At 33.3% G+C, this 20717-nt stretch overlaps 1 protein-coding gene across 8 annotated transcripts in view; it reads right to left on the bottom strand.

The window, feature by feature from the left end:
• The window catches only part of ALCAM (activated leukocyte cell adhesion molecule), a 254902-nt gene that overhangs the window by 44146 nt on the left and 190039 nt on the right, over window positions 1-20717 (bottom strand). For 7 of the 8 annotated variants that reach the window (XM_074301078.1, XM_074301081.1, XM_074301080.1 and 4 more), the window contains exons 2-3: window positions 16073-16173; window positions 7901-8120 (exon numbers count right to left, since the gene is read on the bottom strand). In XM_074301078.1, coding sequence (XP_074157179.1) covers window positions 7901-8120; window positions 16073-16173 — 321 coding nt within the window. Of the gene's footprint in view, window positions 1-7900; window positions 8121-16072; window positions 16305-20717 lie in introns of all 8 variants that reach the window. The other variant, XM_074301086.1, reaches the window with a different exon arrangement.

Below are 20717 nucleotides of genomic sequence, written 5' to 3'. Positions count from 1 at the left end.
GAAAAATCTCTATCTGAAGTAACAAGGAGCCCTTTGGAGAATCCCCATTATAGCATGCCTCCAGAGTGGCACTGAGTCTTTTTTTCCCCAAAGACCTAAGATGAATCAGCCCATTTCATGTCTATATATGTTTATATATATGTATGTGTGTTTATATATATAATTCTCTTCAACCTCCCTGACCTGGGCACTGTTCTTAATTCCTCTCTCCAGTACCCCTAAGAACAATCTCCTTCTTCTCCATGACACACTTCCAGTACTTGAAAGTTATTATGCTTGAATCTGGGTATTCTTTTTCAGAACTTTAGAGATCCTAATTTTCTTCAGTCTATCTTCCTATAGAATGATCTTGAGAAGCTTTACTCAAACTGGTCTTTCCTAAACTATGACATTTAGAAATGATCATAATACTACAGAGGTAGCCTGATAAGGCTAGAACCATTAATTCTCTATTAGGGGACACTATGCTCCTCTAAATGCAGCCTATAATCAATCATGTAAACTTTATTGGCTAACATATTTTACTATATACTCAGTTTGAGCAAGAGGTCCACTGGAACCTTCAACTTTTTTTCAAATGAATCGCTGTCTAGTCATATCTCCTTACTTAGCACAGTTTAATAATTGATATTCATAATGACAGAGAGTTATCAGGAAAAGGTTACATTGTGCTCACTGGACTCTTTTCCAAAAAAGGTATGAAAGTGCATAATACATTTTGGAAAAGATTTTTGTCTCAGATGGCTAATATGAACAATGATGTGATATTTAAAAGGATAAGCTCAGCTATTTCAAAAAGGTGGATATTCAAAAGACGTATTCCCTCAGGGTTCTGGATAGCCAAGTTTACTATATGTAAGTCTATTAAGTGAAAAAAGTACTATCCTGGGAGTCAGGAGAGGTAGGATTAAATCGTGGCTCTTTGTACTTGTCTAGCTCTGGGCAAGGCATTCTCTACTCTTGTTCTGTTTCTTATATGTAAAATGAGAGGGTGAGAGTAGGTTAACTTTAAGGTCCATTTGAAGTCTTAATTTGATTTTCTAGGAGGACTCCCAGGTAAAGCAACTCTCTATCAAAATAAGTTGGAACCTTCTCTGCCACTTAGTCCTGAGTTGAGTTACTTAACATCACACAAAGCTAATATAGCAAGACTTGAAGTCAGCTCTTTGTGGCCTTGAAGTTAGCTTCTAACCAATTTGTCACACTACCTCTGAAAATGCAGCTAAACATAATGGAAAGGAGCTAACTTGTTTTAATTCTACCTTTGACATTTGTTTGTGACTGGATTGTATGGATAACTCTGATATGCCCAGCTAAAATATGATATATAATTCAGAGACAATGGGGTAAGCTTTTTGAAGGATACTGTCCTTCAAATTCCAATTCCCAAATTAAATGAGAAACTCAGTGCAGAAATATAAGGATACACATTCACTTTCTTTTATATAAAATGTGTATTTACTCTCTTCTCAAAACAGTGATTTATGGTATTATTGTACATATGATTAGATATAACCAGTAAGCATATTATAATATATGGATAAGTTTAGTATATTTTTAAAAAATAGGTGACAGCACTGTAAGCTAGTTTTAAAAATATTTTTCCTGTCTGAATATAATTAAATTGCAGACAAACTTAATAATAGTCCCATCTCTTCCCCCTCCCCAAATTAAGCAATTTTGGATGTCATATTTACATTTAGAGACTTCTATTTGTAAGACAGATTCACATTGTTAAGGAAATGACACATTTCTTTGAGCTACATAACCTCTCTTAATTTTGTTTCAAAATTTCTGCATTGCTTAAAATTATCTTTCTATGTAATTTTCTTTCGTACCTATGGTTATTAACTGAAGAGTTATGAAGATATATACTATATTAGTAGAATTACATATCAATTCATAAATGTTTAAGAAAGTGTATAAATTTATATTTTAATGTTTTCAGAATTCACTTTTATATTAAATTTGTAGGAAAATTGTACCATAAATTTATTTATATTATTAAAGTAATTCAATTAAATTATAATAATTATAGTCCACTTAAAAACAAGTGTGCCTAAAGCCATTTGGAACTAACTCTAAACCAAGAGGCAGAATATAGTCTGCTATTTTTTTTTTTTTTTTTGCTTCTTTGATAACATGCTTTTCTTTATTGAGGGAGCTTAGAGCCTCATCACTCCAGGATGACATTACAAAGGTTTAAAATTAAAATATAGCAAAATTTTCTGGATTTTCAGAATTTTTATTTTAAACCTGATCATACTTTCAAAGAAAAGAGGAAAAAGCAACAGAAAGATAGAGCTGGAAGTCTTGCTTCATTCTGGAGCAAAAAATTAATATCCATAGGCCACAATAAGGCTTTATTGTGCTATGACTTTTTTTTTTGCCAAATATATCATAGAACACTTATGAGTATCCTATACCATATACTCACAAATAATTAAAGCTAAGATATACTTAATATTCACTTCCAATTAATATATTTTCAAAGGGACAGTAGATAGAGCTCTGGACTTAGATTCAGGAAGATTTGAGTTCAAATTCCAACTTAGACCCTTATTAGCTATATGTGAGCTTCAAAGTTTAGGACACGTTTTGCACATATTCTCTCCTTTGTTAATATATAATAATACCTCCCTCTTGAGATGTTATAAGGACAAAATTAGACAATCTTTGTAAAGAAGTTTGCAAATCTTAAAGCACCATATCCTAGTGGTTATTATTATCAGCAAAATAGTATCTTTTTTCCTGCTTTTTTATTATTCATAAATTTCAAATCAGTTTAGGCTACAGTGAGACAGTCATAAGAATGAGGTTGAGAAGGGGAAATGGCTAGAGAGAAATCGATCCATTTAAAGAGAGAGAGGGGATTAGGTTATTTATGCTATTATTGAGTCGTTTCCAATTCTATGAGCCCATTTTGTAGTTTTCTTGGCAAAGATATTGAAGAGGTTTGCCATTTCCTTCTCCAGCTCATTTTACAGATGAGTTACTGAGACAAACAAATTTAAGTGACTTACCCAGGCTCATACAGCTTGTAAGTGTCTGAGGCAGGATCTGATCTCATGAAGATGAGTCTTCCTGACTTCAGACCCAATGCACTATCCACTTTGCCATCTAGATGTCCTAGATCAGTTACATGTCATCACATTTGATGGAGAATTTAACATTTCATTAGAAACTATCTACCTCAAACCTCTTACTTTTTAGATTCAGAAATTGAGGGGCTAAATAACTTTTCTGAAATTATACAGTAATAAAATATAATACCTAACATTTATATGGAGCTTCAAAGTTTAGGGCATGTTTTGCACATATTCTCTCCTTGTTAAATAAATAGCAGAGCTGGGCTTTAAATACAAATGTTCTAATTCTAAATTAAGTCCTCTATTCATCATCCCAAATTATTTCCCTTTTTAAGGATGAGAAATTGGTTATTGATTATAATGTATGGTCTCTCCCATCTCCTTGACTGGCCCATGATGCCAAAATATTTTTCATTATATGATAAAATCATTAGCATTAGTTTTTTTTCATTATTTCATTACTTTAAAAATTTTTGTACAGAAGATACCATTTTGGCCATTTTGGTCTTTCCTTCTTGCTGGTCAGTCCCAGTGCAATATGTGATAGGAATGCTAACAAGAAACACTGAAGGCCAAGTTATAACATTGTCTTATGTTATTATGGGGTCACTTTCATCCTTTACCCTCTACAATCAGCCTCCCAACAGAGAAAGCTATCTGGTCCCAATTTCTGAGGATACAATCTTCTATTTACTCAACACTCATAATGTGATAGCTGTAACAAAGGCAATCCTTTCAGACTTAAGACCCATTTAAACCATGTCAAAGGAAACACTGAATAAAAGAGCTCTGAATATAGAGGGAATTTCGTTTCCTATGTTAGATCTAATTCATCATCTCCACTTTTCAGGAATCACCTATGAAGGGCTATGGAAAATGGAGCCCTATATCCTTCCCCCTTATTCTCATTTTGAAATTTGTCAGAGCCAAGTAATGGAGAAATTTCCAATATTTCAAAATATCCATAATTTGAGTATTGTCATTTCCTTCACCAAGAGAGATCAATACCTCTCCATAGAATAGGTTTGCCTAAAAAACTATTTTATAAAGAACTCACACAAGGCAAACACTCACATAGAGGTCAGAAAAAGTGATACAAGGACTCTAAAGATCTCTGAAGCTCTTTGAAATCAATTGTGTGACATGGGAGATACTGGCACAGGATTGCTCAGCATGGCAAACTCACATCAAAGAATTGCTTTATGAGCAAAGCAAAGCAGAGCAGAAATATGAGATGGGCAAATTCATCAAAATTTCCACTACTAATGTTTGTATGGATTATTTGTGCCCAACCTGTGGTAGAGCCTTCTTATCTTTTATTTCATCAGAGAAGACACATTTGGACACACTGTACCTTGACTCCAATATAGTGATATGAATTTGGTGGTCTTTGAGAATGAAGGACAACAAGTAAATTAAAACACACACACACACACACACACACACACACACACACACACACACACATACAGCTCCATGTGTTGGTTATCAGATAATAGACAGTTGCTAATCTGTCTGTAATTGAGGAGCATTCTTGAATTCTTTCTAGTTTGATGTAAGACATGCCAGATTTGCACTGGGTTGGCACAGAAACACCAGAGTAGGACTTTGTTTAGAAGATTATTGTAAAATTTGAATTTTAGCATTTTCCAAAACTTAATAATAATAACTAGTTTTTAATATAGCAATCACTATATATCAGGCACTATCTCATTTGATCTTTACAACAACCCTGGGATTTAGATACTATTATTGTCCCTTTCTTATAGCCTGAAGAAAGTGAGACAAACAATTTCAATGACTTGTCCGAGGTCATATTACTAATAATGTCTGGGCCTGAATTTGAATTCAAGTCTTCCTGACTCTTCAGTACAATCCTTTCCCCATTTTACAGATGAAGTATTTTAGATCTTAGGGAGTTGAACTGACTTGCCCACAATTAACATACAAGAGGAGACAGACATAAGAGATGAGTAGAATCCAAGTTTTCTAGGTTTCTTTCATTAGACCACACTGTCTTTTCCCCAGAGGCAATATTTGAATTCTGTGTTCTTTGAATAATCTAAGATCAGAATATTTTCATGTATCTCAAAGCAAACTGTCTTTTTTTTTTTTTTCCTTTTCTACTGGATGACTTCATTAATCCCAACTCTAGGCTCAATGCAATCACTCTGATATTGATGTTTCAGTTACTAAAATTCTGTGGTTATGTTTTTTAAAAAGGTTTTTTTTTGAATTTGTGCCTTTCTATCAACATAAATTCTACTTTGCAAGTTACATTTAAAAACAAAAACTGAACCCCTCATTATCGAGTTATTGCCCTTGGCCATTAGTTGGAATAAACAAGTTTTCTTTGAGCCCACGTATATAGTAATCTGGAATAAGTTGCTCTGTGATTGGTTCTCATTAGCCATATTCAACTGTGTGTTGCCCCATGTATGTTGCTAGGTGACTTAACAAGAGAAACAGAGGACTGATTGATGGAGTTGGTTACTCTTAGACAACTACAATATAGACACTGCATTACATAAAAGCATCTTTGTCACAGCTGATGTTAATTTTACCAATATGACCTAAAGTAAATACAGTTAAAAAAAAAAGTCAAGATTGTATATGCTTTTTCAAACATTGTCTTTATCATGAGTTGTTCACTTCATTCTGTCAGACTTGGAGAGTCTCACAGTCTCTTGTATAAAAACACTATTTCTAAGAGTGTGTCACTTTGTCTATTTAAATTCTCCCTGGCCCAGAGCCTAGAATGCAGATTCTGCTTCTGAGAGTTACTTTGTTTTCAACAACATTCAGAGGAGGTGGGGGAAAGTTTGTTTTCACAATCATAGAAATCCTCTGTGCTCTAAAACAGCTTGCAAATTTTATTGAAATAGACCAACTGAAATGTCCTTGGTAGTCCTATAAGGCCTATCCCCTTACCCAGAGCAACCCCTCCTCTTGTAAAACAAGTCCCCCCCCCCCAGCTATTTGGCATCTCAATCAATTTTTATGAATTTCCAAATATAGACTATTTCATCATTTCTGTTCTTACTATCTTAACATGCTTTCACCATGCTAAAAAGCAAAACGAACACATTAAATACTAGCCACTCATTAGTTTATATTTTACATATACATATGTACAGAGAAATATTTCACTTCTGTGAGTCTAACTTTGTCTCTACTATGGATGACTCTCTATATCTGCTTATATCGACAATATAAGGACCAGTAATCATAATAGTTTTTATTATCATAATATCATAATTATTATCATAATAGTTGTTATCCTTAAAGTGGGGGGAAGAGGATGCAAATGAGTATCTTGTACAAAGAAACTTTTTTTAAATTAAAGTATTTTAATTTTCAAAAGATATGCATGGATAATTTTTCAGTATTAACCCTTGTAAAACCTTGTGTTCCAATTATTCCCCCTTTCTCCCCAATCTTTTCCCTAGGATCCCCTAGTAACCCAATATATATTAAACATGGTAAAAATATATGTTAAATTCAATATATGAATACATATTTATACAATTCTATTGTTCTGCAAAGTAATTCTCTTGCCTATGACCAAGGCATCCATTGTCAAATAGATGTGTAGCTAATATCATTTGGAATACAACAAGGAGGAGACCATAACAGATAAACACATTTGATTTATAAAACTATTTGATAATATTCTTGGCTAGCTTTTTGAAAAAAAGGCCTTGGAAACTGAAAGGTAATCAATGGAAATATGGACTTTATTTTTAGAGACTCTGAATGCAAAAATTTTCCTGTATATAGAAACTTTGAAGTTTATACAGGTACCTAGGGAAATTCCTGTCTGGTTGCATATATTATTACTATACATATTTTAGTATAGTCAGCCCTGTGTTTTGCTTCCTATAATAGTTTCTAGGTGTGGTTGAGGTATCAGAATGCAAAAAAGAAAAAAAAAAAAAGAAACAACCATTCTGAAGTGAAGGTTTGATTACTTAATTTTAAAGGCTTCTATTTGCCATACAGTAACATTGGAAGTCTTTGTTCTCTAATTTCTAAAACTCTTTGATGTAATCAAGGTGGGGTGTTTTTAGTTGGGTTCAAGAAGCTGCTTTGTTTTAATTAGGATCTCTCCACAATCACTTCTTTGCCAGGGTCACTTACATTTCAACATCAGCCATATATTTTCATTAGGCAAACTAATTTTGTGATTGTGACTACTGTAATTTTCTGACTTTTTGTTCTTTGCAAGTTTCTTTCTCCTGCCTACCTCTTCTTTTAATCGCTTGTTCCCTCCCACATAGTCGTTCAGGCTGGAAGCTGTTCTTCCCCCATGCCTAGAGAAGCAATTTTCTAATTTCTAAAACTGGTGAATCCCCTCCCCCCAAAATAGGCAGAGAATCACTATATTATTTAATTTTTGAACTGGAAAGAAACACAAAGACATTAAGTTTTCAATGTAAAAAAAAATGACACCCCCCCCAAAAAAAAATAAAACCACCCAAATATGCCAGGGCCTTTATTTGTAAGAATAATCAAATTATAAATACTGTGGTCAAGTTAATTATTAAGTAAAATCTCTTATCACATGAAAAATTTATAAGGCAGAACAACAGACAACATTTCCTGGCTTCCCACTATAACTCTACTGTTCGAATTTCAGGCTGCCTGTATTCCATGCCAACCGTATACATGAGCAGAATGATGATTTCTAGGTCTGTTCCACAGAGGCTGGTTAGAGAGATGAAAGCAGATAGCTCAGTCATTGTTCTAAGAAAAAATTTTCTGTTCATAGCTATTGATTCCATTTAACAGTTATACCAGAGACTACTTACTGAACACCTTGACCACTGTTGGGGCCTCAAACACATTGTCCTCTGTAACTAGCATACACACAAATCTCTTTTCATCACTGATCCTTGCATGACTGATAGATAAGGTGTAGTTTTCCGAGAGGCTTAATCTGTCTTTGTATTCCGGTACTTGATCATATTGCACATGTTTTCTTGTAGAAGATCGGAAGGCAATAAATACTGGGCTGCCATCAGGCTTTTCCTAAAAATAAAAATAAAAATAAGTTTTTTATTTCAGTTTTAAACACAGGCTTATTCAGATATTTCAGGATTAAATCCTACATAATATAACCTCCTTGGGCATTTCTTTCTTACTAATATTTGTATCTTCTGTTCAAGAAGAAAAATTTTAGAGGCAAGCCTTTACATAAATTTTGGTTACATAAAGTTAATATTCATAAGAAAAGCAACTGCAGGTTATTCTCCAGGATTTGGTTTTGCTCATATGGAAGTGAAAAGACAAATGCTTTAAAAGAAAAACTGTAGCTTTCCCTGAATATGTTGGACAAGAATTAGTGATCTATTCAGATACTGACAAGAAATGTTCTCATTGCAAGCAAACAATGAAAGAAAATAAAACAATATGAACATTTGCACAAAATGAAATCCAAAGGCCCACAGCAGCAAGCATATATTTTGCCTGCAGATTACAAATTTAAAAGTCCATGCAAATAATATTTGGTACTGACTCTTTTTATCACCAGGTTTAAAAGGTCTATTTTTCACACCCCTTGTGACAGGTCTGATCTTTAACCAGATATGTATTAAAAATGTATTCTGTTGATGAATATTATTTGTTTTTTGTAAACCAATTATATTAATTAAGAATAAATATTAATGACTAAAAGCCATATACTTATTATTCTAGCTAAAAATAATAGCTAAAAGCAACAGAATAATACTACTTTGGGTAAAACTTGATCAGATTTCCTAATAAAATGTAAGGCTTTTTCCCCTCTGCTTTGAGGAAGAAACTTTCCCTCTCTTATCATCATTCAAGTTTACTCTGAATATTCTCTTCCTTCTGGATAGTAATGGAAAAATCTAATGAGACTTCAAAAACTGCTTTGAAAAGCATAAAGTGCTATGTCTATAAGGTGACAATAATAGTGATAAAAATAATTGATTGTTACTAAATGAATCCTGAAAAGTACTAAAGTCTGGTTTGTTGGGTGGTTTAAATATCTGGATAATATTGGCAAATGTTTTTAGCAACTATTCTTTACAGGTTCAATTTTTGACTCCACAATATTAGAAAATGAAGTATGGAAAAACAATTAGCAGGCCCATATATTTCACTGACTATTGTGTCATTTATTCATTTAATTAGTGGATTTTGGCGAGGCCTTTGATATATAAGGATCTGCTAGACACTATGGGGATTACCTCCAAAGATACATAAGCCAAGTTTCACTACTTTGGGAAGCTTCCACTTGGCAGATCATTCTATAATGACAGGAAATCTACTGACTCTTCCAGTGGGCATTATTGTTCAGAAGGGGATTCCCAAAGATCATTCATTCAGCAAATTTAACAAATATTTATTGAGTACTTAGCCATAGGCAAGATACTGTGCTAGGTGCTGTTGGGGTATGGGAGTTTACAAGTATGGGCAAGATTCAGTTTCTAACCTCAAAGAATTTATGAGAATCTAATTAGCTCTTTCCTTTAATTTCCTTTTTTTGTAATGATAAAACATATTTATTAGCCATAATAAAAAAATATTTGAATCACCACTTAAATTCACAAAATGTGTTCAGGTATCAAAGGGTTGGGTATAGTAATATTTATTCACTTGTTATATCTATTGAAGTTGGTGATTTGGCAGAAACATCAGAGTATGTGCTTAATAAATGTTTATGGAACTGAATTAAAAAACAAGAAAGCTAAGAATCTACCTAGGTAATAAAGATTACTGTAGAAGAGATAATACCACCTTTTGAGTATAACATCAATGTTGTAATAGTTCTTCATTTGGGTGCTGAGATTAACTAGACCATTCCTGTGGATATTTGATATGTTCTTATGCATTTTATTTTTCTATATGGGAATGTCCTTTTTCTTTATCTGATATGATTATCATATAGGTAATATAGGTCAGACTTGTTTGGGGGGGAAGCATATAATTCACGAAAACCTGATCCTCCCACCTTTGATCAACTGTATGAATAACTGAAGCAGGGTTTTGGGTGTAGAATCTGAAATGTGGAAAAAGATCAACACTACTTCAAAAATATACATGGTTTGAATCCATGTTTACAATGAATTTACCAACCACAGATACAGTGTACATTTCTCTTTCCCATATTTTTGACTACTTCTTAAAGAACTCACATTGGATAAATCAATCAGAAAGCATTTATTAATCACTTGCTATAACTGGTTCTGTGCTACAGCTATTTTTTGATTGATTTATCCAATGTAAGTTCCTTAAGGAGAAGTAGAAGATGTGGGGAAAGAGAAATGTACACTGTAATTGGTCCTAGAGGTAATAAGGAGTCACTGGTGTTTTCTGAGTGAGAAGACAACATGTTAGACATGAGCTCTAGGAATACAACTTTGTCAGTTTTGTGAGATGGAGAGGCTTTGCAGAATCATAGAATTTAACTTAGAAAGTAGTCATAACATATAAGTCATACCCAAAAGGAAACTCCAGTATGACATGCAGGAGAAGTGGTCATCAAAATTGTGCTTGAAGATTTCCAAGAAAACCCCAATTTCTCTTAAAACAGTTTATTTCATTTCAGTTTGGAAAACTCTAATTGTTCATAGGTTGTGGGTTGTTTTTTTTTTGTTTGTTTGTTTGTTTGTTTTTTCTGACAGAGAAATTTGTCTCTTCTCTTGGGTCTGGCTTCTGCAAGTCAAGAAGAGCAAATCTAATCCATTTCCCACATGTTAGAAGAGTATTGCAATAGCCAGGTCAGAGAGATGAAGACTTGTTCAAAAGAAAGGGCCTTGTGAGTGGAGAGAGGAGAATAGATGCAAAGGATATTGTGAAGGTAGAATCAACATGGCTCAGTAACTGATTAGATATATGAGATGATTAGAGATACGAGAGTGAATGTTTAATAATGCTTTGCTTTATGCATGCATATATGTGCATATATATATATATATATATTCACATATATATTATATATAGTTGGTGTTTAAAAGTGAGAAAAGGGAGAAGGAAGAGAATGAGAAAGAGGGGAGAATTTAGATAATTGGGGAGAAATATAGATAATAAAGTCTCTGGCCACATGAAACTCACCATCTGGGGGTTATATCATATATAATATGTAATAGCAACACAATAACTTTTAAGCAGATTAGAAAATAGTGAAACAAAAGAAATACAATAGAAAGAGATGGGGAAAAGCTGAAGAATTGCAGGTATGGGAACTGCTGAGAGCAAAGTCATAGAAATAGGAAAACTCTGCATATGCATGAATAATGTCACTGGGCATCTCTGGATAAGTGTTTGATGATGGGAAAAAAATTAAAATATGATGGTGGGTTTCACCATGAGAGGAATAGGATGAGGTAAAGCTGAAAAGATCATCAAATCTTCAGGCTGGAGAGAACCTTGAATGATAATCTAAGAAGTTAAGTCTTTATTTAGAGGATGGTAGGAAACTACTGCAGTATTTTAAGCAAAGGAAAAATGTAATATTTGGGGTGGATGTAATAATGATAATGGTTGACAGTGATGAGAAAGCCCTCCTGCTCAGCAATTACTTTATTTCTGTTCCTCCTCTCTCCCTAACTAGACTAATAGATGGGCTATGAAGAATGGAACAAAAATGAACAGAACATAGAAATTCAAGATAAGTAAAAGTATGTAAGATAAGATCTATCTAGTTACTTTCAGTGTTTTAAAGTCACCAGGATGAGAAGAAAAAGTATCCTAGATTATTGAAAGATACAGCAAAGGTGATTGCTGGGCTGATGTTAATCTCTGAAAGATAATGTAGGAGAAAGTGTTGCTGAATTGGTGAAGAGAAAATGTTCCAATTTTTAAAAAAATCAAAAGGAGTAAAGGCCAAAAAAATCTAAGTGAGTGAGCTTGATTTCTATTTTAGACAAAATTCTAGAATACATTATTAAAGGGATAAGTTGTGAGAAATTCAAAAGGGAAGTTGAGATCCCTAAATGCTATCTTGGTATAATAAAGAATAGATCAAACTGGATTAACTACATTACCTTTTTGATATATAAATGCATCAGGCAAATGCTAGTAATATAATATATTAAGATTTTTAGCAAAGTCTATTATGCTACTCTTGTAAAAGAGATGGTATAGTCAGAAGGATTCAGAACTAGCTGAATACCAGGCCCCAGAAGCATTTTGGGGGAAGATTCTACTTTCAATGTCCTAGGAATATGCCCTTGCTCCCAGTCAAAGTTTTTAATTAACAAGGCAGCTGGTGGCACAGTGAATGGAGTGCTCAGCATGGAATCAATAAGATCAGAGTTCAAATATAGTCTTAAATGATGTGTAACTGTGTGACCCTGAACAAATCTCTTTGCTAACAATTTTTTCATCTGTAAAATGGAGCTAATACTAGCATTTACCTTCCAGGGTTGTTCTGAGGATTAAATGAGATAATAATTGTAAAGTGGCTAGCACTATGCCTGGCACATAGTAAGTACTATGGTAATATTACTTATAATACTTAACACTATTGTTATTACTATAGAAGACATGATTATCAGGTTTGTAACTGTAACATGAAGCTGATAGGAATAGCTAAGATAATAGAAACATGTTAAGAAGGGGAAAATGACAGCTTAGAATATTGTGTATAGTCCAGTGAGATTAAATTTTATAGGGATAAATGTCAAATTCCATTGTTGGATTCTTTAAAAAAAATCACAAACACAGAAACAATGTGATATGGCTACATAATGGCTTCTACAAGCTTGATATAAGTCAACTGTGTGACTTTGTAGACAAATAAATAAATAAAAGCTAATGTTACACTGCTATATTAATAGAAGAAGAGTCTCCAGAAAGAGAATTGATAATACTGCTGTACTCTATCCTGGTCATACCACATCTGCGGAATTTTTTTTTTTTCCTTTTCGGATGCCACATTACATGAAGGCCATAAACAAGCTGAATCCCATTCAGAAGAGGGTAAATGGAATGATGAGAGGGCTGCAGATCATACCACAAATGTTCACTTGAATATAATGAGCAGGTTTACCCTGGGTAAGTGATTTAGGGGGATATCAAATGTCTGAAGGACTCTAACATGGAAGAATGATTAGATTTGTCCTCCTCAGCATCAGAGGGCAACAAAGAATCAGATTTAGGTGAGAGTGAGAGAAAGAGTGAGAGAGTGAAAGAGTGAGAGAGAGACAGAGACAGAGACAGAGAGAGACAGAGACAGAGAGAGACAGAGAGAGAGAGAGAGAGAGAGAGAGAGAGAGAGAGAGAGAGAGAGAGAGAGAGAGAGAGAGAGATTTCTTAAGAATTAGCTTGAAAGTGGTATAAAATATTTTAAGAGTTAGTGGCTCCTGTCTATAGTGGAGGATTGCAAAGAAAGGTCTAATGAGGTTTCTTATAAATTTGAGTTTGTCTGAGTTTGTAATCAGATCTTTTTAAAATAATAAAATGGTAATTAAATTCATAATGTAATTTTTTTGACCAGATTGGTTCAAATATTTCTTTTCTGAGTGTCTTTGTTCTTGTCTCTCTTTTCTTTTTCCTTCTCCCTTCCTGTCCCTCTTTTGTCCTTACTCTTTTTTCTCTCTCCTCATTCTCATTTATGTAAATAGACAAGAAATGACTGATATTTTAAGTTTTTCATAATGTAATTATTCATATGGTAGGCAATATAAATATAAGATATGAGAATGTTTTCTTCTGTTAAAGAGAAAATTTACTTAAATTACTTTATAGGCAATGGGTTCATAGGGAAAAAAAAAACAGAAAGCTTTAGTTGGAATCCTTGATCTGCTACTCACTACCTGTGTGACTAGGAAAACTGCTTAATTCCTCTAATTTTCTGTAAATAGTGGGAGAGTAGATTAGGTTTTCTCTAAGGTCTTTCCAAATCAAAATAACAGATCCAGTGAACTGCTATTGTATATAGCTGAACAATGTAAAATTATCTTTGTGAGATTATCATTATTCTCTTTCCCTCACTTATAGACAAAAATTAATCTTCCTCCTCACACTTGTTAATAGGTTATATGCAAAAATACTTATTATTAGGCACAAGAAAGACGAATCTGCCAATTGTGAAGGATGAATTGACAAAGGAAGAGTCTTGAGGTAAAGGGAGAATAGTTAGTAGGATGATTTGGTGACACAGTTGGGTGGGAATGCTGACATGAACTGGGATTGTGACAATGAGAATAAAAGGTAAGAACAGAAATAAAATATATTTCACAGAATTACAGATTTAGAGCTGGAAGGGACCTCAAAAATATAGTGCAACCTCTTCATTTTATATATAAAGAACTAGGAAAAGTTAATGTCTTATCCAAAGTCACATGGTAGTTACATTTGAACTCAGGTCTCTTAAATCCAAAACCCATACTTTTCCACAACAGATGCTGGAACATGGTAGAACAATGGAGAACAAAGTAAAAGTCAACAAACACCAGTTTCAAGAATGAATGGCTAGGTAAATGATGATGACAAAGAAAGTATTAAGAAAATCTAAAGAAGTAGTAAGTTTAAGAGAAAGATGACAAATTTCCCTTTGCCAAATTCCATCTGAGATGCTGCTAAAAAATCCAAATAGAGATAATTGGTAAGTAATTAGAAATTCAAATCAGCTCAATAAAGAAATCGGGCATGGTGAAAGAGATCTGGGAGTCATTTTAAGTAGAGGTTATGGTTTAAGTTGTGAAAATGGATGTTATAAGTTACAGAGTACAGAGAAAAACTGAGAAAACCTTAAGGGATTAGGAAGAGAATTAAATGAAGGAGTGGTCACAGAGGTAAGAACATCATTAGGAAAATATGGTGTGACAAAAGCCAAGAGACAAAAAAGCATCAAGGGTCAGCAGTGTTAAATGTTCCATAAAGGTCAAGGAAAATGAGGTCTGAGAAAAGGCCATTGGATTTAATGATTATGAGGTCATCAGTGACCTTTGAAAAAGCCATTTCAATAGAACAATGAGGATGGAAACCAGATGGGAATAGATTGGAAAAACATTGTATATAGGCTTTTTCTCCATGAAGCTTGATATTGAAAGGGAAAAGAGAAGTAGGTTTATACCTGACTGGGAAATAGGTATGCTCCATCTAAATTACAGCTACAGGCCCAATAGTTGATTGTGAAGAACTAAACATATTTGTAAGCAGATGATCAGGAGCAAATGGAGAGTGAGAGAGTAAAGATAAGGGAATAATTGATGAAACAAGGTTTTAGAAGAAACATAAAAGCCTGAATCTAGGGCCTAGGTGGAGAATTTAGCTATGGCAAGTAGTAGGGCCAGGTCTTCCCTTTAGATGTTAAGAAAAGAAGAAAGAATAAATAATTACACTGATATATTTACATTTATAAAGATAGGAAATTGAAAGATCATGGTCCTAATTCCAATAAGATAAAAAGTCATTTTCTGTAAGGTCATGGCTGGAAGAAGTACAAAAGAATAGTAGGTAGTAAAATTTGGGACACATATGTAAAAAAAAAAAGTATTAAAAACCACCTGTAAATACATAAATTGAATGAATCAGTTTCAGTTTATTTGTTCTAATATTTTTATTTTTATTGTACATTCAGAGACTACACATTGAAACTGAATAGTGCTTCAAGTGACCTTCTCTGAAAACTATATGTTGAAAATCAGGGAATAAAAGAGAGACATTAAAATATGGCTCCTGAACATTTAGACAAGGCACAAAGCCTCCTTGGCAAGTTCTAAGAATATCACCACTTCTAATGAATAAAGATGTCTTTTCAGACTAATATGATCTAGGGGAATAGGTCAGGCATTTGGGAGAGGGGAGGGTAAAGAATAGATTCTAGCATGCAGGACTCAAGGAATTATCCTTGTGGCATATTTATAAGACTAATTTTACCTTCATACATTTTACTTGACAGCAGAATATTGCAATTATGTTAATTTGAAGCTCCATTTTACTCACAGAAAGAATCTTATTTTGAAAATGGGAGACAATTAACTAAGTTCAAGGTAGACTATACTTACGTATTTCCATTTTCCAAACATAAGAGTCTGAGGTACTTCGAGACGGCAAGGCATAACAATGGTATCTCCATATACTGAATTTACAGTATATAATCCAAAGCCTATAGTGAAAAAAGAAAGAGAGGAATGTTTAAGTATTTTCTTAAAGTAGCAAGGTAAATCAGTTAAGCTTGGTTCACAATTTAAAAGAAGCATTAATGTAATTATTTATCCTAAATGGTGTTACAAGGCACTAAACCTGTTTGCCATTCAAAGCTTATATCAATTAACCCTTCTGAGACTTTGCAGCACAAATAAAGGGAAAAAAAAATAGACCTTTCATTCTATTGGTTTGGGGAACTCCCAGATGAAGAAATTTCCTCTACCCATGCAGGTTGACAACATTCTGCAACTTAGAGAACTTCCTTGAGCATTAATGCCTTAAGTGACTTGACCAAGGTCACATCATCAGTAGGTGTCAAGGGATCAATTTGAAGCCTGGTGTTCTTTGCTTCAAGATTGGCTCTCAATCCACTATGTACATTGCATAATTCCAGAACATAATTTAAACACTCAGGGCCTAAATTTTCCCTCTGAATATACAAAATATGGCTCTGAAGGAAAAGAAAATGAAATACCTATTCAGAGGATAGGCTCCTTCAGCTAGGTTCCACAGATACATTAATTTGTAAACTGAACCTAAATAATATTTATCTCATTTGGAAATTCTGAAAACAAGAATTACAATTTTAAAAAATGAGACAGTAATTATGACTGTGATAACAACTGACATTTACATACTGTTTTAAACTCAGAAATATATCCTTTATTTATTTATTTGTTTTTTTAAGTAGTAACAGTCTTTCTGGAAAAGTTAACACCAGAAATGCAGATCCTGGATGCAATGTGAAGTACTCTTTGCCTTTACTAATGTAAGTAATGGACAGACAAAATTTCTACACAATTTATTGAAAATATACATGCTGATCAAATGATCAGCATTGGTTTTAAGAAGTATCATCTGTTAGCTTTTCCTTAATGAGGAATTGCAAGTCCACTGAGTAATGAACATAAATCATTATTTTGCCCACTTAGTGATTATCACAGATAATCACTAGATAACTACATAGTATTGGAAATACCTCCAAAATCCACATATCTTCAGTAGAAATCCTCTTTATATTTCCAAGTTAACTGCTGAGCCTTTGCTTAAGATTTCCAAGGAAGGGAACTTACACTATCTCTCAAGAAAGCCCATGTGACTTTTGAATATCTCTGTCAAACAATTTTCCCATACAATGAGCTAAAATTGGTCTAAAAAGCTTGCAAAGTACTTCTGTATATGATATCTTATTTAAGTTCCCACAAACTCTGGCACTTTGAGGCTCAGAAAGGTTAAGGGAGAGTGGTGACAAAGCTAGTAAATGGCTAAGGCAAAATCAAGTCCAGGCTTCCTGACTCAAAGTCTGGGACTCTATTTCCTACATAACGAGGCCTGTCAATCCAGATTTGAAGACTGCTTTAAGGTTTATAAAGCTCTTCCATAAAATTAATGCTTCACATTTATTTTAGGAAAGAGCTTTGTAAATCTTAAAACAATATTTACAGGGTTTTACATAAGTGTGTATATGATCATTTTAATGGATGGGTTAATTGAAGCATAAGTGATCTGCATATGTAGAACCAATTCTCAACCTCAATATAGTGTTCTTTCCACTGAACTCCCTACTTATTTAATTCATAATAAACTCACTTTTCATTCACAATTTGAATTACTGAAAGGAAAATCATGGCTTAAGTAATATTAACATTAAGATAGTTTAAGATTAAATTCTAGTCATAAGTTAAAAATAAATAATAAGGGTAGATTAGTAATTTTATTACATAAATATACTCTTTGATATGTATTATATAATAAAGTAATTTCCCAAAATTTATTTCAAAAGTTCTAATTCTAAAACTCCAACCATAATTTGCTACTACCATAGACATTTCTTGGCTTGTGTTAATCAGTGGGAAAATGAAAAATGAACCAATGAAATGAGATTAATATATGCAATATACATTATATTGCTATATCATAGATATAGATATTTACCAGATCTATGTTATATACTATTCAAATTATGAACTCATGTAGCTGTTATTTTAAACACTGGAATGTAAAATGTTATAATACAAAAAGTTAAATTCTCTAACTTTGCTAATACTTCCATTTGACCAAGAAGATCTTTGAAATTTCAGTAGATACAAAGAAGTTCTAGACTCATTGGCCCTTGGAAATGTTTAATTGGTTTTAGAGTTTGATTAACATCAAGTGTTTCCAAAACCAGGGAATAAATTAAACAGAAGACATTTAATCCACCAGGTGGTGCTGAAGAAACAGAGTTAAAATGATCTAAACTCTTCCTCACAAAAATAGCTTTACATTTTGCTGAGGCCTATAGGGGTGTGGTAGGAACCTCATCTTAACCAATGCATTACAAACATCAAAACCTCATTATAAATAAAATTTAGATGGAGACGAGTGAAAAACTTTAAAAGCAAAATCATTAATTAAAGTCATAATTCAAATGTTTGTCAATTGGCCACATTCCTTTAAGCATATTCCCCTCCCCCCCAAAATAACAGATAAAACATTTATTCTTATGTAATATATATAGTATTTTATGTAAATACACAGTGTAAATAATTGGATTTCAGCATTTCAAACAGTACTCAGCTATAGACTGAGAAGAGATTTGAACCTGTTATAAAAAGGTTTATTTGAATCACTGCAGCATGCTCAGACTCACAATGAAAAATTATCTTGGTGAGGCTCTCATTACTCTCTCTTTCCTTACAAAAAGTTAAAATCCCTGAAGGTTGCTAAGGTAACAAGCCTAAACCACCCAAAATGCTAGATCATCCAAAAGCTTGTAAAAAGAAGTAAAAGAAGAAATGGTATGTTTAACATTGTTGCCCCTGTTAAAATGAAAGCTGTGGGGTTTTAGAACTACACACGGAGGAATAGGAATCAATGATAATTCAAAGAATGGTATTTTTAGTCTTGCCTCAGAACTTTTGGTTCAGAAAAGTCCTTCTATTGCTGCACTATGCAAAAAATGACTGTACATAGAGCCATTAGGGAGATTAGTCAAATTAGGGAAATAAAACCATTATTTAACATAGAAAGTTAAACTACATGCCCAATATTATATACCTAGTTAGTGACTGAGCTAGGACTGCAATTCAGGCCTCCCAAGCCTCCCATTCCAGTACATTTCCCCCTATACTACACCACTCTTTGAAACAAAACAAAACAAAAATTAAAAAGGATACCTTCTTTCACATTAATTATTTAGATTTGTTTTCCTTCCATGATTATCTGGCATGTATGTGACATTTCCAAATTTTTAAAAAATGGTACCAGCAAGATGGCTCATCACCACAGAACAGTAACCAATGTGCTAAATAGAGCAGACAAGACAAGGATAAAAGAGAAGAAAGGGGGAAGATGATTCTCACAGGGGGGGAGGGAAAAACCTTGTAGGAGTGATTGAAGAAATAAATAAGAAAAGAGGCCCATCTACAACAGAATCTTTGCATCCTGGTTTGAGAGCTTGAAGGGATATCAGAGTCTAATCTAATTCAACCATCATTTTATAGATGAATAAAAACTAAAAGGTAAAGGAAAGCAAAGAGAAAATACCAAAAGGGGTAGAGGAGAGGGAAACTCAACAAGACAGAAATAACAGATACCAACTTTTCCTTCTCCTCTTCCCTGACGAGAAAGTGGGCCTATTGTATAAATCTCTAGAGAAGTAGCTCAGAAATACAATCAAAGTTTCTTAGGAAGATATGGTATCTATGGGGATAGAAACAAGATCTTCAAAAAAGATACTTTGAAAAGTGCTGTACAAGGTAAGCATGAGAATGCAAAACTTTCAAAAGATGGTACAAGATATCAATCTAGAAGTGGATTCCTTTCAGACTAGAATGGCCTTGGCAGAACAGAAAAACTCAGAAGAAATGATTCAATTTAATTCAAGAAATATTAAATTCCTACTATGAGCAAGGCAGAGTTCAAGATATTAGAGAAGTAAAGACAAAACTGGGAACAGTTCCTGTCTTCTAAGAGCTTATATTCTAAAAAAGAAAAGTCAAAAAGGATTTTAAAATATTTTCTTTTCCACTTCCATCTTAATGAAAATACCATATACCTTGTTGTTTATTTTGTTCCCCACTTGAAAACAGAAATTAACATTTATGTAATTTTTTAGAAAGCCAGAGATATCTATTTCCCTTGGGAATTTCCTATTCTTACCACTATAAATATTATATTGAATATTTTGAATCTATAAAATCTTGAATATTTGATGCTTTTGTTTATCATAAGTAGTTTATATTTCATTTTAAGTGACATCCTATTCTTGATAAAAGCAAACAAAAAACCTTGGAATACTGAATGATATTAGCAATTGACATCACTTTCCCTTCAAGGGAACTTGGGGGATTTAAAAGCCAGGAACTGAATAATAAGGCTACTGCTATGATATTTCTTTTCCTCTGCCTGTGGTGACTTGAGGATAAAAGATTTACAGTAATTAAATATACATATGTGTTTGGTGGGGATATGTGTGGTGGGATTAGACTTGAATATGCCTCTTGGAGTAATGAACCTTCA

Source organism: Sminthopsis crassicaudata, chromosome 3 (assembly GCF_048593235.1).
Source record: "Sminthopsis crassicaudata isolate SCR6 chromosome 3, ASM4859323v1, whole genome shotgun sequence".
Classification (NCBI taxonomy): Eukaryota; Metazoa; Chordata; class Mammalia; order Dasyuromorphia; family Dasyuridae; genus Sminthopsis; species Sminthopsis crassicaudata.
Note: the sequence above shows the minus strand (reverse complement) of the source record. Positions and strands in the feature narration are given on the sequence as shown.